Source organism: Trypanosoma theileri, assembly GCF_002087225.1.
Source record: "Trypanosoma theileri isolate Edinburgh chromosome Unknown TM35_Tth_7_V1, whole genome shotgun sequence".
NCBI classification, from domain to species: domain Eukaryota; phylum Euglenozoa; class Kinetoplastea; order Trypanosomatida; family Trypanosomatidae; genus Trypanosoma; species Trypanosoma theileri.
Window position 1 is genome coordinate 4,862 of NW_021639849.1, and position 19,253 is coordinate 24,114.

The window sequence follows — 19,253 nt, forward strand, 5'->3', positions numbered from 1 at the left end:
CAGAAAATGTCAACACAATTTACAAGGATATCAACATCAAATAATCACGTTTCTGCAGATGGTGCAATCCACGTAGCTCATAACAAATAATACAAGCAACTCAAACACGATGCAAAACAAAATGCCATTGTTTGTCCATGCAATATTAGCATTCTTTTTCTCGTGTTGAAAAACTGTTCTCACGATCATTCTTTATTGTCATCATAATCGTTCCATTCAGCGTGTGATATTGTTCTTGTACTGTTTTTCTTTTTTTCTCTCCACACTAATGACTCCAGTGAAGTCCGTTATTCTTTATTCCATTCATCACTGTTCCCTACCTCTCTCCACATTGTTTTGTAGTTACAATCCTCCTCATAGCTGTTATCAATGTTATCTCCATATCACCATTTACAACAAGCAGTAGCAAAAGGATTCGTTTTAATGTAGATTCTCATTCGAACATGACTCTCACCATTACCTGTGCCTGTAATGCACATACATATCCCTTGTTTTGACTCAATCAATGGCAAAGGTCTCCCAAAAAAATACCGCACTCAGCTCCCTAATTCCTAGATGCCATCATTAATAGTAATATCAACCCACAGGAATGCACAACCAAGCCCTTTCATTGGTAAATGTATTTCTTTCTATTTTTGCAGAGAACTCCACTCATGTCCATCAGACCACTCTCACAGACAAAAAAACACAATGGTGAATCATTCTTCTTCACGCTTTTCTTATTGGTCACACTGTTTCAATCCTAAGTAGGATCATATCAATTGCATCGATTAGAACTTCACGTTCACTAGGGGATATCGTAGCCAGTGGGGGAAGGCCATATGATGCACGAAATCTTTCAATTATTCTCCACTTCTGATCAACTGGCAGACCACTCCGATTCAGCATATGTCTCCCCATTTGCTCCTCCATAGTTTCCATCTCAGGTCCCCTATTATTAACGTCTGCACGAAGGGGTAAAGTATTTCCTGCACTTGTTTCTTGAAGAGGTGCGGGTGTCCCTCTCATCTGTCCTTCGCTGGGTGAAGCGTTACTCCTACACAGTACGCTGCTAACAGTATCATCAGTATTCTGGGCGTTATTACCACTTTGTACAGAACTAGCTATATTTCTAGATACAGCAGAAGTTGTTGTACTTTCAGTCGTAGTAGTTGTTGACAGAGGGTTCGGAGTGTTCTTCTTGGCAGCTGTTTTACTTGTGGATTGAGAGTCCGCAGCATCCATCTGCACCTTTTCTCTTCGTTGTTCTTGTTGTGGTCGCTGACGCAGTACAAAAAACAGAATGACAGCCACAATAACAAGAACAACCACAACTGCGATAACAATACCAACAATGGCACCAACAGATAATTTATTCGAGCTTGGCACCACTGCTGAGTCACCCTCCGGCAAAAAAAAAGGTTCCCTCACATCATGCGACCAAACATAACGGCGGCCGTTAAATGTCACATCAGATGCAACAAAGCAAAAGGTCACTTTGTCAGCACCCAGTTTATACAGACTGTACAGACTCAAGATGTCAACATCAACAGATGGGGAATTTGGGGTGCTACCACTCACACATACAGAGTCTTGAGCAGTAGCCACAGACTCACACGGTGTATTCGGCAGCACTGCACACACTTCATATGGTTCCTGCCTCCATAAGAGATCACCCCCACGCACATCAATCGTCACCAACGTGTTTGTAATCACAGTGACATTGAAAACAAAGGGATCCTGCAATACTCTTACTGGAAGTGCAGCGGGAGAAATACCAACCTCTGCACCGTAATCCGCGCAGACAGCGTAGTCGCCTGTTGTTGCAGAGAAGGGCCCATCCTTAGCAGACAAGTACACACGATCCGTGACAGCGGACCAAGTACACACATCAACACTCACTACCTGCTCACCACTGTTTAGTGTCATGCGTGGACACCCACCGTATGGGCACTTCACCAGGAACACACTGTTCATGTCAGTCACATTCGCACCTGTCACTGCGTCCTGGAGCAACAACGTGTTTTTCCCGAGAGTGTTCACATACAGTTCGCTTGGCACCAGCACCTTCACTTCGAGGGGAATTCCACCCCACGGCAAGTAGTAGCCTCGCCATCCACTCGCTGTTAAGCAGAGTGAATAGTTCCCAGGAATAGGAAGGGGTGCAGAAATCGCCAATTTGTGGCATCCAGTAGCAGCAATACAGTTTTTTGCCATGGCATCACAGTCTGACTGAGGAGGAACCAGCAGGTAGTTCTGAATGGCATTGATATTTGGGAAGTTTGTCCGCACCATTGTCTTCAACCCATAATAGGCACTGTTAGAAGTAAATGATGCTATTGTTTCTTTGAAATACAAAAACTTCATGGTGAAGTTGTTCGTCACTGGAATAGGGAACCCCAATTGACTATCGTCTAGAATGACAAGACTCATATCCCCTGGAGCAGCACTGTTTGGCACAAATGAAATGAGACTTGTTCCCTCTACAAGAGAAGCTGGCCATCCAGAAATGAGTCCACCATTGAAGTAATACCCAACCCTAAGAGACAAGGTACTTAGAACATTGGCATTGTCCACCTCGCAGTGTTGTGTTGTCTGACTGTCATAGACCACCATATTAGGAAAGCAACCGGTAATGGTTGCCAAAATACCATTTGTGCCAGCAGCTGCAGCACAGCAGAGAAATGGGTTTGGTATGGGCAGTAGTAGCCATAACACCACAAGGACACGCAGCACCTGTTGCAACGACAGCCTTTGATGGAACAGTGATGTCGTTGTATTCTTCTCATTCTCCCATCGATGCAGTGTTCAATTATTCACGCATAATGCTCGGAGGGCATCACGTTGTGTGTGTCGTTACGCACGCAGCACTCGTCTTGCTCGTTACAAAACTGCAGCTCTATCTGTTGTACTCCTTCCGTGTTCATCACCTTCATCATGCTGCTTGGTTTGCTTGATCACTTATTAGTGGTAGATTGCTTGAGGCTATTCTGTGGAGAAAGGAAAAGAGGGAAAAGAAAGCACACAACAAGTGAACTACACTGTAAATACAGATAGAGGGAACCAGTAATAGCAAGAAAACAAAAGCAATCATCACCTTTAACTGGAACAAGTACACAAATAATAAAGTAATAGTGGTAGTAAAAACTCAGCATCCATCTGCTCAACAAGACACCAACACCGTGTCCAAAAAGTTTTTCAGAGCATTGTCATTTATTCTCTACAGCTACAGTTAACGGTTATCCAATTAATTTTCACTACCACAATTTGCTCAGAAAACCATTAATTCACCAAGAAATAATAAACATTCTGGTGTGGCTTACTTAGTAAATCAAAACAATGAGGCAATACACACATCAGCCCATCCATAGGTTGAGTCCACACACACACACACAAATACGCACATGCATATACAATCAGAATACGGCAGGCAGCCGTTAGGGGAACACCCATGTGAAGAAGAGGAATATTACAACAGCAGAGATGTATCCCTAAACAACACCATTGGCTCTCACTCTCCATTACTTATTCCATTCCCAATGGAGAGGAAACCACATACACATACACACAAACAGCAAAATGTCCAGTCAAACAACACCGTCAAGAACAAACACAGGGAATGCTGGCACACCATGATAGGGTATAATCGGGGCAGTCCAAGTAGAGAAGCATATGGGACTCTGTACTCCACTCTCCCATTCCCCAACCAGTCCTCAGTGTTCACCAAATGTACACCGTGGTACACACAACACACTGTAGACCTCTCCAGAATGACCCAGCTCCTGCAGAGAACACAGCAATGAAAACAAACCCCTTAAACCATATAAATGTTCATGTACAGTGTCTATTCATCTATTTTGAATCAGCGTACATAATGATGGAAAGAATATAAAAAAGGAAAAAAAACTCCATGATAGCAGAGACACCAAATAACGAAAACAGATTATTAGGACATCATAACAACGATACATCCATGGACACCAATCTCCCTAGGGAAAAGCAAAACATCCATACTGATGATATCACCCCAATAAAGAAATCATTAGACCAAACCCCATAGTTAAAACCTCACACAATAGAAACAGAATTAAAACAAGCATATACACACAGATTGCTTGCAAAAAAAGAAAAAAAAAACTTTTTTTTACCACACCACAAGAAAAAAAAATGTATATTTAATATCATCCCATCGAATCCCTGCCCACTCCCACATCATTCTCACCCAGTGCGGCCCTCAATGTGCGCGATTACTCCTCTGTTCCATCCACACTCTGCAAAAGGTGAGGTCGAGAAATCAAGCCTCGTGTGTGGGCAAATAAAGGGACATTAGGAGTTAATCCCTGGACTCCAGAGATTGTAGCAAACAGTTAATTTTCCAAAAAAAGAAAGAAAGAGAAAAAAGAATTCCATTGTGCAGAACCCAAGGAACAGCCGCAAAAAAAAAAAAAAAAAAAAAACAATTAAAAAGAAAAGGGTCCAGATTATGGAGAGTTATTTTAATTTACTGATGAAAAGAAGCCCAATTAGAAATTCTATTCACGTGTTTGCACACACATTTATAGGAGAGATGTTGCAAGAGCCCACAATCCCAGCAGAAGTATTGGTAACACAGATTCATAGATACGAACAGTACCATCAATGGTTTTATTTTGGCGCGCCTTAACATCCCTGATGGTATTTGATTGAGTTGTATTCTGCAAATGTTCTTGTATCCTGTTTGAGATGTGAGCCGGCGCGGTAGTTTTTGTAGACGTTGCTTTATTTTCGGGAATTTTTTCTTTTTGCTGTGGTTTTTCTGGTGATTCTTTCACTTCGGGAACAATCCGACTCGCAGGCTCAGGGGAAGGTTGAGATTCAGGTATAACGGGAGCGGAAGCATTAGTGGTTTTCGCTGGGGTCGAAGTTGTACTGTTTTGTGGTGTTTCTGTTGCTTCCAGTGGTGAGGATTTAACAACGCCTGGTCTGTTCAGTATATCCTGGAGTATCTTTTCTCCATCTCTATCTTCAAAAGAAATATTCATCCTGCTCCTGAGCAGCGTATCAATCTCTTCATTACTCAACACGCGATTGTACAGCATAACATCTTTCACTGACATATTAACAATGACATTGCCTTTTCCTCCCTCACTGTACTCACCAAAGTAAAAATGGGTTATTTCTTTTTTCTCTGTGATTTTTAAGTCAGTTCCCACGTCTAGACGAGTACCGTTGATATACACAGAGCCCTTACCATTCTCAAATGTCAATATCACAGAATAATTTTTCTCCACTTCCCATTTAAGTATTTCAGCCTTCCCTTCATTGCCGTTCTTTACTGTGCTCCACTTACTCTCATTCGTGTACGACACTCCCAAAAGAATTTCTTGCCCATTTCTGTCCTTCAGTTTTACACCCAACAAAGGACTGCTGTCCTTCTTTGGTACCTCATGGATAGTCACCGTCGCCGCAAGAGTAAAGGCGTAGTTTGTAAAGTGATACTGCTTCGCCAGTCTATTTGCACTCACAGGCCATATTGCTCCAGCATCGGCACCTTTGAAGATTAAACCATTGAATTCATAATTTGATTTTGCCCCCTTTACAGTTGCATCCACGCAGAGGTATTCATCATTCCATTTATCACCATCGATGTTTCCAGACAAATAGCCCACCAATCCAGTTGTTGGAATACGACACTCAGAAGAAGCACAAGTTTCATTATAGCAGTGACATTTCGACACGAGGGTGTCCTGGTTGGTCCAGGTAGATAAAACAATCTTTATCTTCCCCATAACGGCCGTCAGATCCACAAAAAGAACCTTGTACTCCTCCGGAGTACCAGCCTCATACAGACAATACAGTTTGTCATCCTTGAACAATAAAGTGCTGGTTGTCACTTTCTGACCTTTAGATATCAAACCAACGTGATAAATGTGTGTGTTATCAGTGAGCCACAGATGAAGTTCGTTGCCCGCTTCAGTTTCCACAGACTGCGTAAAGAAAATGACACGCTTCCCATCAATCGTTGCAGTAATAAAAATGTTTTGAGTTCCACGACCAGGTGGTATAGGGGAGTTGGCCCACACACGAGAGAGTGTACTGGTAGACTCTTTCCAATTCTTTCCCAAATTGGTGGACTCATACACTCTGTAATAACCGCTGTCATGCTGAGCAATCATTATTAACTTTTCATTTTCCCACTCGATAACAGCAGGATTATAGGTATTCCCTTCATCAGATACGACTCCTCCAAGCTTCCAAACTTTTTCATCGGGTTTAAAATACATAACTCCTGCGGCACTTCGGTTGTATCTTGAAAGTAGTTGAACTGGGAACACAAGAGTATTGCTTTTCATTGTTAAAATTGGTGAACTTGTGTTACCAACAAATTTTATAAACTCATCGTATCCATGTCGAAAAGGAAATTGGGCAAGTACAGACGCATAACCCATAGAATACCCTTTACTACTGCTTTTTTCAGGTTTCACCTCCATAATGCGTAGAGTGGAATACTTTTTCTCTGCGTTCTGAGAGAAATAATATGGAGTACCATCCACAGTTGGAGTATTATTACTTTCCACTAGAACAAACGCAGGATAATAGTCTTTCTCATTCGGTGAAGGAATATAATCTTTACTGTATCGGTTGAATGGAAGAGGTTCAATTCTTTCATACTCTGGAATCCATTTGGTTCCATTATCACTGCTCTTTCGTCTCTGAAAGTTAATAGTCTCATACTGATTATTTGAAGCGGGGTGTATAGTAGCACTGGCCATTACCACCAATTCCCCATTCACTTGCATAAGATAGGGCGTGTAAAATTTACGGAGTGGGGGTTCTTGTGACGAATACTGCAACAACTTTGATTGCCATTGGTATCTTGCTGTTGGAAGTGTCGTTTTCTGTGTTATGGTAAAAACACTGGCGGACTTTGTTTGCGGAACTGCGGGTTTCGCATACCCACTGATGCAGCCCAGCAGTAAAAGGAGCAATACAACAAACAGAGAGCGGTTTATGTTGTACTTCATGGTTACTTTTTCGTCCTTACTCTCTTCTTGTTCTACTCGTCAGACCAAAGAGGTTATTGAATACTTGTAGTTGAATGCCAAAAAGTACTTGTGTTTGTATGTGTTGCGGTTGGTGATTCCTTTCAAGGTTTTCAGTTACAAAGTAGCGTTTGTAGCTTAGGCTTCTACTAACACGTCATGGAAATGATAAAGGAGAAAAAAAGAGAAACCAAAAAGAATTGTCCAAACTCAGAAGAGAAAAACAGAGGCGGAGATCATATACAGGTGGTCACACCACAGTAAAAACAAACAAAAATCCCCTTGAATCTGGGAAAAGTAGCATTATAAATCAAAGAAAAATAAAAAACAAAAAGTTCACACAAAAAAAAAAACTGTGGTGAAATTTCGTTCAAGGAGAGTAACGTAACAGAAAACAACATAAAGAAAGGAAAAGAGAGAGAGAGAAGACGAAGAGCAGACTATTCATATACAAGAGGTATAAATTTATTTTAATCTTCATTTAGCTTCTGTACACTCACATATTGTACACAACTCAAATGAATTTGGGTCCAACAGTTTACTCACTTACATCCTTCTTTATTCATGTAACCTCTTTTTTTTATTGACTCTAGTAAATGTTTAATATCAAGAGATTTGACTTTCTGTGAGGTTCATAACTTCGTTTCGCAAAAGTGGGAGTACCAGTCCTGGAACATGTAAAGTATTTTTTATACCGTTAAATCCAGTACCATGAAAAATTTCCTCAGTGGAAATAATTTCTCTGGCCTCACTCTCATCGCCATTCAAGACCTCAAGCAATCCCCAGATTCCATCCTCCACATTAGATTTCTTGTCGCATTTACTGGGTGTAAATTCTATTAACGTGTTAAAGAGAGAAAATTCTTTTGTAGTTTCTAAACCATCTGAAATCATTGCAAGTATCGTTTGAGAATTGGAATATTCTGAATCATTTTCATTAACCACATCTACTAGAGGAGGAAATCTTATTATTAAAGATTTATAACTATCCCCTTGTAAAAGTTCATCTGGAAAGAGAACAAGGTCACAATAAGCAATTAAAGGCATTAAACATGTTGACAGTGCCGATAGTAAACGATTTTTCTTGGCCCACGACTTACTAAGTTTTAGGACCCTAAGGGCAATATATGATCCTGAATTATCATCACTCCATGAATGCTTATACATACCCTTAGTGATGACTGATAGTATCCTGATAAAAAGCTCCCTAACAATAGTCACAAGAACAATTCTGTATAAAGGAGGGGTAGTGTAAATGAGATGAGGTTCTTCCCCTCCAGATGTGGAATTCAGGGTTGATATTATAGAGTTGAGCTCAGAGTACAGTATTGTCGTACCAGTAATAATATATTCCTCAAAGGAAAAGGATGCTTCCTCTGAAAATGGAAGAATCATCGGAAAATTATTACACAAACGTTCAAGGTGAAGCATGGGTAAAGAGACAATAGTAGCAGCGCAGTACTCTAATCCTGCTATCCAGAAAAGCTCTGAGGCAGCAGAAAGATTCAAATGATCTGCTAATTTTTCTATAATTTGATTCCCTCTAGAAATAAAGTTTTTATCGTCTAAACTGGATATCTCAGCAATTTGAAGAGTTACCTCGTGAATACTAGAGGATTTTAATTCGCCATGCGCGTAGAGAATAGAACGGTACATAACATGCGTTAAGAGACTTAGCCAGTCTCCTAAATGGCGTGTCTCCCTACAAACTTCAATAATAACGTGCGCTATAAAGTGCAGAATAAAACATCTTTGCGATTCTCCATTCCATTTCAAATAATAGTTCATCGCAAGTTGAGCTCCCGTTGGAGGTTTTTTTAATGATTTCAAGTTTTCAGTAGATATTGAATCTAGTGTAACAGTATTATGAATCCGTTTCACTGCTTCCAGTACGAGATCAGAAGAAGAAGAAGAAGAATAAGAAGAAATAACAATTCTCCTTAAAGGAACCTTGGGTGGAGGTTTAATTTCATTTCCTTTAATTATATCTGAGGTTAAACCTTCTTTATCTTGAGTTTCTAGTGTATGCTTATCCTTGTTTAAATAATTTGTTGCCTGTGTTTCATACGTCATAAAGGAGATGTTTTGCCCATGATAAAACTCACTACATGATGGTGAAATACTCTCCATAGTAGTGTTATTTACCCCATACTCCTTTGTATTCTCTCGGTTCTCTTCCAATTGGGCATTTTCATTCTTCTTCTTCTTCTCCTCAATTGAGGCCTCAGTTACACTATCAACAACACTTTCAAACTCACTTAATGCCAGAGAAGATTCTACAGAATCACCCTCACGACATTCGATAATACCAGGTTGACCTGACAAGGATTCACTGCTAGGTTCGCGCATGTAGGAAGTAAACGATATATTTGAAGTCAATTCAATCCCATGTTCTTGGTTATAACGTGTTTCTTCTGTTCCTTCCAACTCAAACTGTAGTTGTGGTGAACCTTCTCGGCCTTTCATGATAACTCGTCTTTTAGGGAAGCATTCTCCATCCATACTTTTACTTATATCGTAACACAATCGGATTACCTTTTGTGTATGAACCTCCGTAATAGAAAACTTAAGTTCTTTGCGTTTATAATTCCAGTCATTTCGACGCTGAAGTGTTGATGTGAAAATACGTTTCAATCCTACATGAACGATACCTTTATCATCTGCAGTAAGAACAGGGGAGGAGGCGTTTATCTTATCACCCCGCTTTATTTGAACAATGTAGGTTTTCCCAGGCAAACATTCAGTAATCATATTAACCAACAGACTAAAGACAATGCGTACATCCCGTGTGATTTTTTGCTGCATCGAAAACCATAAATATATATATATATATATATTTATATCTAGCAGAAAGTGAAAAGAAAAGAAAAATTTACGTAATCAAACTTTGCGCATGTACCAATTAAAACAAAATGTTACGGGAAAAAAGAGGGGAAGACTATTAAAAGCAAACCAAAAGCAAAATCAACGAAAAAATAAAAGGTTCACCACTTCGGGGTGGTACCTCTTGATTTAATTGCTTCCTCTTCCTTCTGCCGTTCCAGTTCCTCCTTAAATATTGATGAATCTTTTATAGAACGAAGCACACCAAGCTCTTCCATATCTTCTCGTCCCCTTCTCGCCGTACTCCATCGACGAAGAATCTCATCTTTCACAGATCCTCCTGCAAGAACCTTTTTATGTACTTCACTAGGCTCTCCATCTTCTCTATCTTCAGTTTTCACCCCGGTTTTGGGATCAACCGTTTCAAAGACTACTTTACTCGGTTTGTGTGCGAGCGAGAAGAGAACATTTGAAAAGTCAAAAGCTGCCCGTTCACATCTTGACATTTGTTGAATGGAAGGCAATCCATTTAAATCGTTAAGTTGTGCAACTTTTTTATACCCCAACGCATAAAAACGATCTATATCTGATGAAATAGGACAAACAGAGGCCACACGCTGACAATGAACTTCACACAAGTTATAGTCTTCTTTTCGACGTTCTTGTGCCACTGTCATATATTCTTTTTCCCATCCTCTTGGCGCTCGACTTTTATTTTCAATAACTCTCTCCGTTCTTTCTAAACAAAGCTTTGAGCAATCACTACATAGTGCAACTAGAGAAGAGATAGTGAGACCGTTCGTATTATAATTGTCCTTGTGGGATTGAAGGGCCATGCTAAAAGACACTTTAAGTAATAGAGAGATAAAAAGAAACAGGAAGAAACACGAAAAAAAAACTTTTAAGTACACTCTTCAGAAAGAAAAAAAAAAAATAATTAAATAAAAGTTCCCCTGTAATAAAATTAGTCTATCCAGTCTTAAATTAGACCCGCAAACATACAAAGAAAGAAAAAAAAAATAAACAAATTGGTGAAGAATGTACCTTATTCTTTTCGTCTAGTCAAAGAGACCAAAGCCCATATCGTCATCTTCTTCTTCTTCAGCAGCGGCAGGGGCAGCAGCGGCGGGGGCAGCGGCAGCAGGGGCAGCAGCAGCACCACCGGCGGCAGCAGGACCAGCGCCTCCACCCACCAGCTTCGCCTTGCCCTCCATGCACACAGCATCAAAGTCCTTGCCCTCCAGTTCGTCGAAGAGAGCGGACAGGCGTGAGGCATCAACCGGCACGCTGGCAGCCTTCAGGACAGCCTCGACATCTGTCTTTGAGGGTGTCTTCCCGGAAAGACTGACCAAGGCGTATGCAGCGAGGTACTTCATAATGACAAGATACCTTGTACTGCAAAAGCAGTAGTAGGAGTGATGCAAGAATAAAAAAGAAAAAGAGAAACAGTTGATAGTATATAAGGTACATATATATATACACGCATTTACGATAAAATACAAAGGGAATTGTTGGTAATAATGAAACAGAGGTGCATACACAGAAACAAGAAAAAAAAAAGTTGATATCATGTTTTCTCTCTCTCTCTCTCTTTTCTCTTTTAATGCGTTCTCTCCAGATTATGTATAAAGGCATTAACATCTTCTACTGTTAGTGGTAGACAAGGTAAACCTCGCTCTGAAAAAATGGTATTAATACCATTTATATCTGAGGATTTATTCAATAGTGAGGCATTACTTGAAGTGGAAAAGTGATCTAGATCAGTTTGATCTAAAAATTCTTCCAGAGATGATTTTATAGAGGCGAAACAGAGTTTAATGAATAATTCTGCTTCAGACGTCACCCGAGTTTGTACATCTCGTGGAAGAGTTAAAAATTTCTCAATCAAATCTGCGTCACAGACACACTTTGACAAATATCGTTTTCTACGCTCCTGAAGTATTGCAGCTGATTTTGGATTTTTATCGTCAAACGATGCATTTCGGCTATGGCCTCTTTCTTGTCCAACTGAAAGAACCTCTCGAAAATTTGTGTGGGTAAAGCCTCCCAAGTTGGGAGTCACTGCGGACACTGAAACTTCAAACGCCTTCAAGAATAGATAGGTTTCGTTTGTAATGGGAGTTATTGTTCCAAAAGCTCCATAGGAGGTCCCAAACACAATCTGAGAAGCACAAACTCCTGGTATAAGATTGTTAGGAATAGGAACTATATCATTCATCACAGAACAGGGGGCAAAACTACCTTGTTGCATTACAGTTATTAAATCGCCCAAATGGTATTGAGCTTTAGTTTTAAGCTTTCTTCTCATCATCATCTTTGACTGGGTGTCTGATGAACCTTGAGACGGAGCTATATCATGATATACAGAAAAAAAATTAAAGTGATCATCCCCAAAACACATATCATGACGTTTATCAGACTGAGATACAACACCATCCATAACTCCTCGAAGTTCTGAATCACGAGCTACAATACTAAGATTACCCTGAATAGTATCTACCTGAAGAAAAAAACAACTGTGACGATTGTCAAAGGCCACAATAGACGATAGACCTTCTTGAAAAAGAGGTACCAATCGTACTACAATTGTACCAACACGTAAAGTTTCTTCAGCCACAAAAGTAGAATCTACAGAATTCCAACTATAAATTGATACACAACCATTTATACCAAGGGCTATTCGACCTGTATAATTAGGTACAACACAACAGCATTGTAAGGCTCCTTCAACATCTTTACTCCCATCTTGACGAAGTTGTAATCTTTCAGAAGTTAATCTACCTTGTTCAACTGAATACCACATAAAACGACTTGATCGAGATAATTGTTCATCAGGGAAAGCAAAAGTTGTTCCTATGAGAATTACTCCTTTATCATCAGGATGATTTAGTTCATATCTTTCATTTGATCCTCCAAGAACAAGAGGTTCAATAAAAACACACCGCTCATTTTCAAGAAGTTCAATTAAATTTTGTTCATCTCTTGTTACGCATGAATTGGTTATTTCATGTCCCATCATTGTAAAAATTTGATCCTTTTCATTACGACGAAGCGAAAGGACAAAAATATTCCACCATGAAATATACTTTACTCGAGTAACCGTAGCATTAAAAGCATGAAAATTCATGTTTAATTTTTTAAGATCCACAATAGTTCCAAAAACGAGAGCTCGTTCACCTTTAGAAAAGAATATATACCTTGGTAAAAGTTGAGCATCACTACGAATAATAGCACACGCCGAAACATCATTAAAATCTATTCCTGTTAATTGAAATCCTGTATCAGAGAGAATAATAATAAGAGGTACCTCTCCTAAACATAAAACAGAATTATGACTTTCTAAATTAAATAATTGTAGAGGTTGTGTCATTAACAAAACCTCATGATAAGAGCATTCCAGGGAAATATCTTCCAGAGCAAGGTCAACAATATTTCCATTTATTAAACCAATAAGGAGTCGTGGTTTTTCAAGATGTGGTAAAACACACATAGAATAGGGAGTCGCTGAACAAATAAACTTTCCCTTAAGATATACTACTCCTTCATGAATTTCATATAGGCAAACCGCAGAAGAACCCCATTCCCCAATTAAAAAACTATTTGAAGAAAAAACTAACAAACATGAAACTTCATTTTCCAATTGAAGTGTTGGTTTTGTAAAAGGTTCATTAAGGTTGCAAATAAATACAATTCTTGAACTTGAGAAAATAAGTAATCCGTGACTTTCCTGTGCGTGTTCAATACGTTTAACATCATCCTTTATAAGATAATTTCCCTCATTACCACTCACAACCTTAAGTCCTATTGTTGTTACCTGATAAAATTTGTTACTTTTAGAACTCCAAGCAAGAGCTAAAGTTTCATTTAAAGTATCAAAAGGTGTTTCTAACAACTCTTCTATTTTTGTGCATTCTTCTGTTAAGCAATGACAAATTCGACTATATCCTGGAAAAGTAAAAATTATGACTTTTCCAGAAACACTTATACGCTTAACATCAGAAATATTTCCAATAGAAACATCATGACGAACGTTAACAGCAGAACGTACAAGACTTAAACCTCCATTTGGACCTACACCAGTACTAGCAATAACACTCATTCGAGGACCATCTACTGCTACAGTCATATCAAACACTGGACCACAATGATTTACCAATATACCACTTTCCCCTGTACGCCATTTCATCCAAAGTGTATTAGCCATAGGAGATCCTACTACGCAATATTCCCCAAGAACTGCGAGAGAATCTGGAATAGTACACAAAGATGAAACAACAACATTTAATAATACCAATTTAGTTGAACCTATCCCATCAACTTCTTCCTTTAATGTAGCCTTAACATAGGTTCCATCCCAAAAACAAACAAGCAGTTCCTTATTGGGAAGGGAAACACAGCAAACAGGTTCAATATATGTACTAAAAGAAGGGAATGACAGAGTTGTCACATTTTTCGATGGAACTGTTGGAGTAGGAGTAAAAACAGATTTACGGGAAATAAAGGTAATCAATTGAACTCCAATAACAAATAATCCTTCAGAAACAACATGAAGAAGACAAGCATTTGTTTCAACATTAGCCAAAAGAACCCCTTTTCTCCGAAAAACATTTTCTGCAGGAAAAACGCTAGAGGCATCAGAAATCCAAGAATAGTTTTGCATTCTTTCTCCTCTTCGCTGATCATCACTTTTACCCATATCAATAGAATACTCAGAGACGTGAGTTTTCCCCAGAGAATCTGAGTAAAGAACAAACAAGGGAACAAGACTTTTTTCAGATTCAGCACGTCCAATAGTGATACGTCGTACATCAACCTCTGATGCATGAAATTGTCCTTGTAGGAAATATTCTACTCGTTTTTGCTTTTTAAAAACACGTTGTGTATATTCCAAAGGAAAAATATTACCAAGTGTTTGTGATGCATTCTTGGAGTTCCGGCTGTAGGAAGCAATAGCGCTAGCAGCATCAAAAACAAAAAAGCTACCACAGTGAATAGAAAGTACAACTATCGGAATTAAATCATCACCTTGAGTTCTATAAACACCTGAGGAACAAAGATATGCTTCACCAATTTTCTGCTGACCATAGCAAAAGTCAACACCACCGTAAAATAAAGTAATGAGTTCAACACGACCACCACGTTCTTGTTTAAACGCCACAATGGAAACTTCCTGTTTGACAGAAAAAAGAAAAGCTACATGTCTACCAATACCTTTGGAATCAAAAAATGGCAAAGCTTCCACAAACTTCAAGGAGGCAAACAAGGGGAAATCGCCGAGGTGCTCAAGGGATTGATTCTTCTCTTTGAAAAGAGAAATCTTATTTAGTCGATTTAATAAAACTATTTTTTCATCATTTCCCAAAAAAAATCCAGTAACCATCCCCAGCACAGCTGTTGGAGATTTACTTGTAGACACCACAAAGGGCATCCTCGTTAACTACAGTGCTTGAGCTAACTAATTGATTTCTTGTTTACAGAAATAAGACAAAAAAAAAAAAGAAAAGACAATCAGAGGAAATAAAAGATGAATAAAAGGAAATAAAAAAAAAGGAAGGAAAGAAACGAGGAAACAAGGAAGGAAACTCGCCTTGCGTATTGCAGATTAGATACACATGTAAATTGTTTACTTTTTCTTCATCTCTCTCACCTCTTTTTTTTTCCCCATAATTACGGCATCCAAGTGCCGTAAACAAACACACACACACTTATATATATATTCTTCTATGGAGGACAAAATAAAATAAATAAAAAAAAAAACATGATGTTGTGAGGGAAAATAATAAATTTATGTCATAATCTATGTGTTTGTCCCAAGACGACGACACAACGCCTCTCAACAGAAGCAATCTACAATATCTGTACAGCAACGTACTCTTCGAAGTAGTGTGGTCACAACACGCAACATTGCCGATGGTATCATGATTGATTTGATCTTTGATGTAGACCCTGAAGCAAAGTATACCCTTCCTTCTTTATTCGTTTTGGCATCTCGCCTAATATCTAAGAAAGAAAAAACAAGACATGTTTGATTCGTTTCAAACGCTATAACAGCACGAAACCCAGCATAAACGAGAATATCAAGACTCCACGGCCGATTAACTGCAGACTCTGAAAGACCGCTATATCTTGGACAAAACAGTGGCTGAGGAACTTCTTGGCAACGCACAGAGACTTGAAAAGAGTAGTCAGACATACGCGCAACCAAAAGTTGCATATCCGCACCCTGGTGTTCACCTGTTAAACCATGTAAAGTTTCCATAACGGCATCCTTAACATAGACAAGATCCGCTTTGCTATCACCAAGATGAGAAGGTGCAAATAAATCCTTTTCCCACTCAGAATGCCATTGTTTAAACGTACAAGTCAAAGCTACCATTCGTTTATCTTTTGTTCCCTTCTCCAAAAAAGGAAGAAAAAATTTTGTTATGGCTAACTTCTTCGCCGCTGCAGCTTGTGATCGACTAGTCGCTTCATCCCCTTCAGTTCGATGAGTCAAACTAATTGAGGCATTGCGAAAAATAATTAATTCATCACGAAAACCTTTATTAGCAAGCTCTTCACTAAGAAGTGGACTTCGATTTCCAGATTCAGGAGACAAAGCTTGTATACGAGAACGTCCATAATAAAAGACAATATCCAAATCAACATCAAACACCAGTTTCGTTTTATCATTAAGAAAAACAGTTGGAAACCATTTCCCTCCTTGAAGTGAAAGGAATCCATACCCATATTTATTGCAATATATACTACTTTGAAGCATAACAGATGGTGCAGGGGGTCTTAATTGAGGAACCTTATCTTCTGAAGGTGAATAAAGTGTACCAGAGACAGTTTCACTAATACAATCATTTTCTTTAAGGAATTCATGAAGTGTCCTTGGTAATTCATGTTCAGATCCTTTTCTAGAATATCGCTTTAATGATGTACTTCTTCGGTAATCATTGGAATTTCTTTCATTATGGGAAAAGGGAGATTGTGCAGCGATGGGTGGAGCCCATAATGGACTTCGACGTTCATTTGGCGATGTTACCCTAGGTGCATCCAGCGGAACAAGGGTTTTTGGAACAATATGAAGGGGTTGTTGAGAGTGAAAAAAGCTGTGACGTAATACTTGATTGGGTGTAGGTCGTTGTTGTGGTTCCCTCTGGAGCATCCATTGAATTAATTCTTTACAAGACTCTGAAACTGTTGTACCTGGTGGAAAAGAATAATCTGCTCGACGAATTTTGTTGTAGGTGGTGTTAATATCTTTGGTTTCAAATGGTGGAGTACCAAATGCCAAGGCATACAAAATAACCCCTAAACTCCAAATATCTGCTTCAAGTCCATAACCCATACCAGTTTTTTCAGTAGCAAGAACTTCAGGGGCTATATAATTTGGAGTACCACAAGTAGTTGTTTTTTTGTCAGATAAGGAAGTAAGCTCACTGGCAAATCCAAAATCACCAATTTTCATATTGCCAGAAAAATCAATCATAACATTTCCAAGTTTTAAATCCCTGTGTATAATTAATTTGTTATGCATGTATTCTACGGCAGACACAATCTGAAACATGATGTACTGCATCTCTTCAGTAGTAAACGTTCCCCGTTCTTTTGACAAGTCCATCATACTTTTTTTAGAACATTGTTCAAGAATAATATAGTGGTAATATTCGTCCTGAAATGATTTAACAAACTGAATAATGTTAGGATGTCTTACACGACTATGGATATCAACTTCCATACGAAACTTTGCCTCTGACCCTCTACGTGTCAGGGTTCTCTTATCTATTACTTTACCTGCATAATACACACCGGTAGAAAGGTCTTTAAAATCAAAAACTTGGGCAAATCCACCTGTGCCAAGAAGTGACCCACACCGATATCTAGAGACCACATCTCGTGTGACCGGATCTCTTTCCTCTACAATGATACCGCAACCGTCATAATACGTTGCCCTTTGCCGTGGTGGGGCCATTACCGTTGAAGCCGCGCGCTGCTGTCTGGACCCGGCGGCGGTGGACGGGGCGAACTCTGGGCGGGGGCGCGGGATGCCGCCGCTGGCGGAGGCCGGACGGCCAATGACCCCCGCGGGGTAACGGGCCTCCGCCAGCGGCGACGGCGACGACGGGATGGCGCAGTTCAAATTCGCCACCGCTGCGACGCCAACCCCCACGCCCACACCATTGGAATACGGACGGGGATGAGCATGCGGGTGAGGATAAGGTCGAGGACTAGTGGTAGTGGTAGTAGTGGTTGTAGTGGTAGTGATTGCTGCTGCAGTACTTGTTGTAGGGCCGGCGATGGGGGGCGGCGGCATGTACTGCTGGACAGTAGGGGAGCCCCGTGGCCATTCCCGCCCCAACGGCGTACGGCTGTACGGCGAAGAGGAGTCAACGGAAGGCGATCGCGTGTATTGCCTACCATTCTCTAAATGGAAGGATGGTTTTCTATGATACGTCATTGAAGCCACCGCAACAACCTTCTTCACCAACACACCTTTCTACCAAGCGTTATACACTGTATTCCCTCTACAATTAGCAAGTCAGAAAAAAAAAAGAGAGGATGAAAAAAAAAGATGAGTTAAAGAGTATATATATATATATATATATATATATATATATATACGGAACATTTACAAGGAAAACGAAAAGCAAAAAAAAAAAAATATATATTAACCTATGAGATCAAGGGATAAAAAGAAAAAAAATTTTTAATAAGAAAAAAAGTTAAAGAAATTCACCTATTTCCTTATTTCTTTTTCTTTTCTTTTTTTCTTTGCTTTACGATCATTCCATAAAATGTTACCTAGTAAGGAACTGTACCTACTACCCATAGCTTCCTTTAACTACCTAATTTTCATCTAATGGTGTGATTTAATTGGTGGTCCAAAGACAAACCAAGCAGTAACTGCAGAGAGGCAACCACCCACCATCAACTTGTCCATCATTGAATCACCATCTGGTCCGGTTGCACCATTCACCTTAGACATTTGAGGAGCCTTTGCTGCGTTTTTGGGATCTACCTTTTTTGCTGCAGAAGCACGAAGTGGTCGTGTGTACTGCGCAGCAAAAGAAAATGTTCGACGAAGCATGCTACCTCTCTCTGCTAAAACTTTAAAATAAGTGAAAAATTAAGAAAAGAAAGGAAAAAAAGAAAAAAGAAATACAAGAAATCGAATTTTGCTATATATATATATATATATATATATATATATATATATATATATCCCTAACTTGATGTAAGTAAATCAAATAAAATAAAATCAAATATTTTTTTCTACTTTTTGTATTTATTGCTTGCGAGTAAAGAATCAACCCCAAGTAATGAAAACTAAATTTAGAAAGGGGAACAACGCGTGAATACTGAAACTCGACCACAAAGTCTACTGAGTTTTGAACATCCTCAAAAAGGGAAAAACAGAAAGCAAAACAAAACAAAACAAAA

At 39.3% G+C, this 19,253-nt stretch overlaps 6 protein-coding genes across 6 annotated transcripts; all 6 read right to left on the reverse strand.

Moving 5' to 3' along the window:
• Positions 1 to 4,535: 4,535 nt before the first annotated feature.
• TM35_000071010 (trans-sialidase) lies at positions 4,536 to 6,983 on the reverse strand (the record flags this gene model as incomplete). Its single annotated transcript, XM_029023547.1, has 1 exon — positions 4,536 to 6,983. One exon carries the CDS (start codon positions 6,981 to 6,983, stop codon positions 4,536 to 4,538), a length of 2,448 nt encoding a protein of 815 aa, XP_028884743.1.
• A 624-nt stretch (positions 6,984 to 7,607) lies between these two features.
• Positions 7,608 to 9,806, reverse strand: TM35_000071020 (AGP2beta-2; the record flags this gene model as incomplete). Its single annotated transcript, XM_029023548.1, has 1 exon — positions 7,608 to 9,806. One exon carries the CDS (start codon positions 9,804 to 9,806, stop codon positions 7,608 to 7,610), a length of 2,199 nt encoding a protein of 732 aa, XP_028884744.1.
• Positions 9,807 to 9,985: 179 nt separating this feature from the next.
• Positions 9,986 to 10,660, reverse strand: TM35_000071030 (putative ribosomal P protein AGP2beta-1; the record flags this gene model as incomplete). The annotated part of the gene is made up of 1 exon (XM_029023549.1): positions 9,986 to 10,660. The coding sequence occupies one exon, from the start codon at positions 10,658 to 10,660 to the stop codon at positions 9,986 to 9,988; it is 675 nt and encodes a 224-aa protein (XP_028884745.1).
• Positions 10,661 to 10,882: 222 nt separating this feature from the next.
• On the reverse strand, positions 10,883 to 11,200 carry TM35_000071040 (putative 60S acidic ribosomal protein P2; the record flags this gene model as incomplete). Its single annotated transcript, XM_029023550.1, has 1 exon — positions 10,883 to 11,200. The coding sequence occupies one exon, from the start codon at positions 11,198 to 11,200 to the stop codon at positions 10,883 to 10,885; it is 318 nt and encodes a 105-aa protein (XP_028884746.1).
• Positions 11,201 to 11,424: 224 nt separating this feature from the next.
• Positions 11,425 to 15,252, reverse strand: TM35_000071050 (putative damage-specific DNA binding protein; the record flags this gene model as incomplete). Its single annotated transcript, XM_029023551.1, has 1 exon — positions 11,425 to 15,252. One exon carries the CDS (start codon positions 15,250 to 15,252, stop codon positions 11,425 to 11,427), a length of 3,828 nt encoding a protein of 1,275 aa, XP_028884747.1.
• Positions 15,253 to 15,657: 405 nt separating this feature from the next.
• TM35_000071060 (putative protein kinase, putative,polo-like protein kinase) lies at positions 15,658 to 18,270 on the reverse strand (the record flags this gene model as incomplete). Its single annotated transcript, XM_029023552.1, has 1 exon — positions 15,658 to 18,270. The coding sequence occupies one exon, from the start codon at positions 18,268 to 18,270 to the stop codon at positions 15,658 to 15,660; it is 2,613 nt and encodes an 870-aa protein (XP_028884748.1).
• Positions 18,271 to 19,253: the final 983 nt, after the last annotated feature.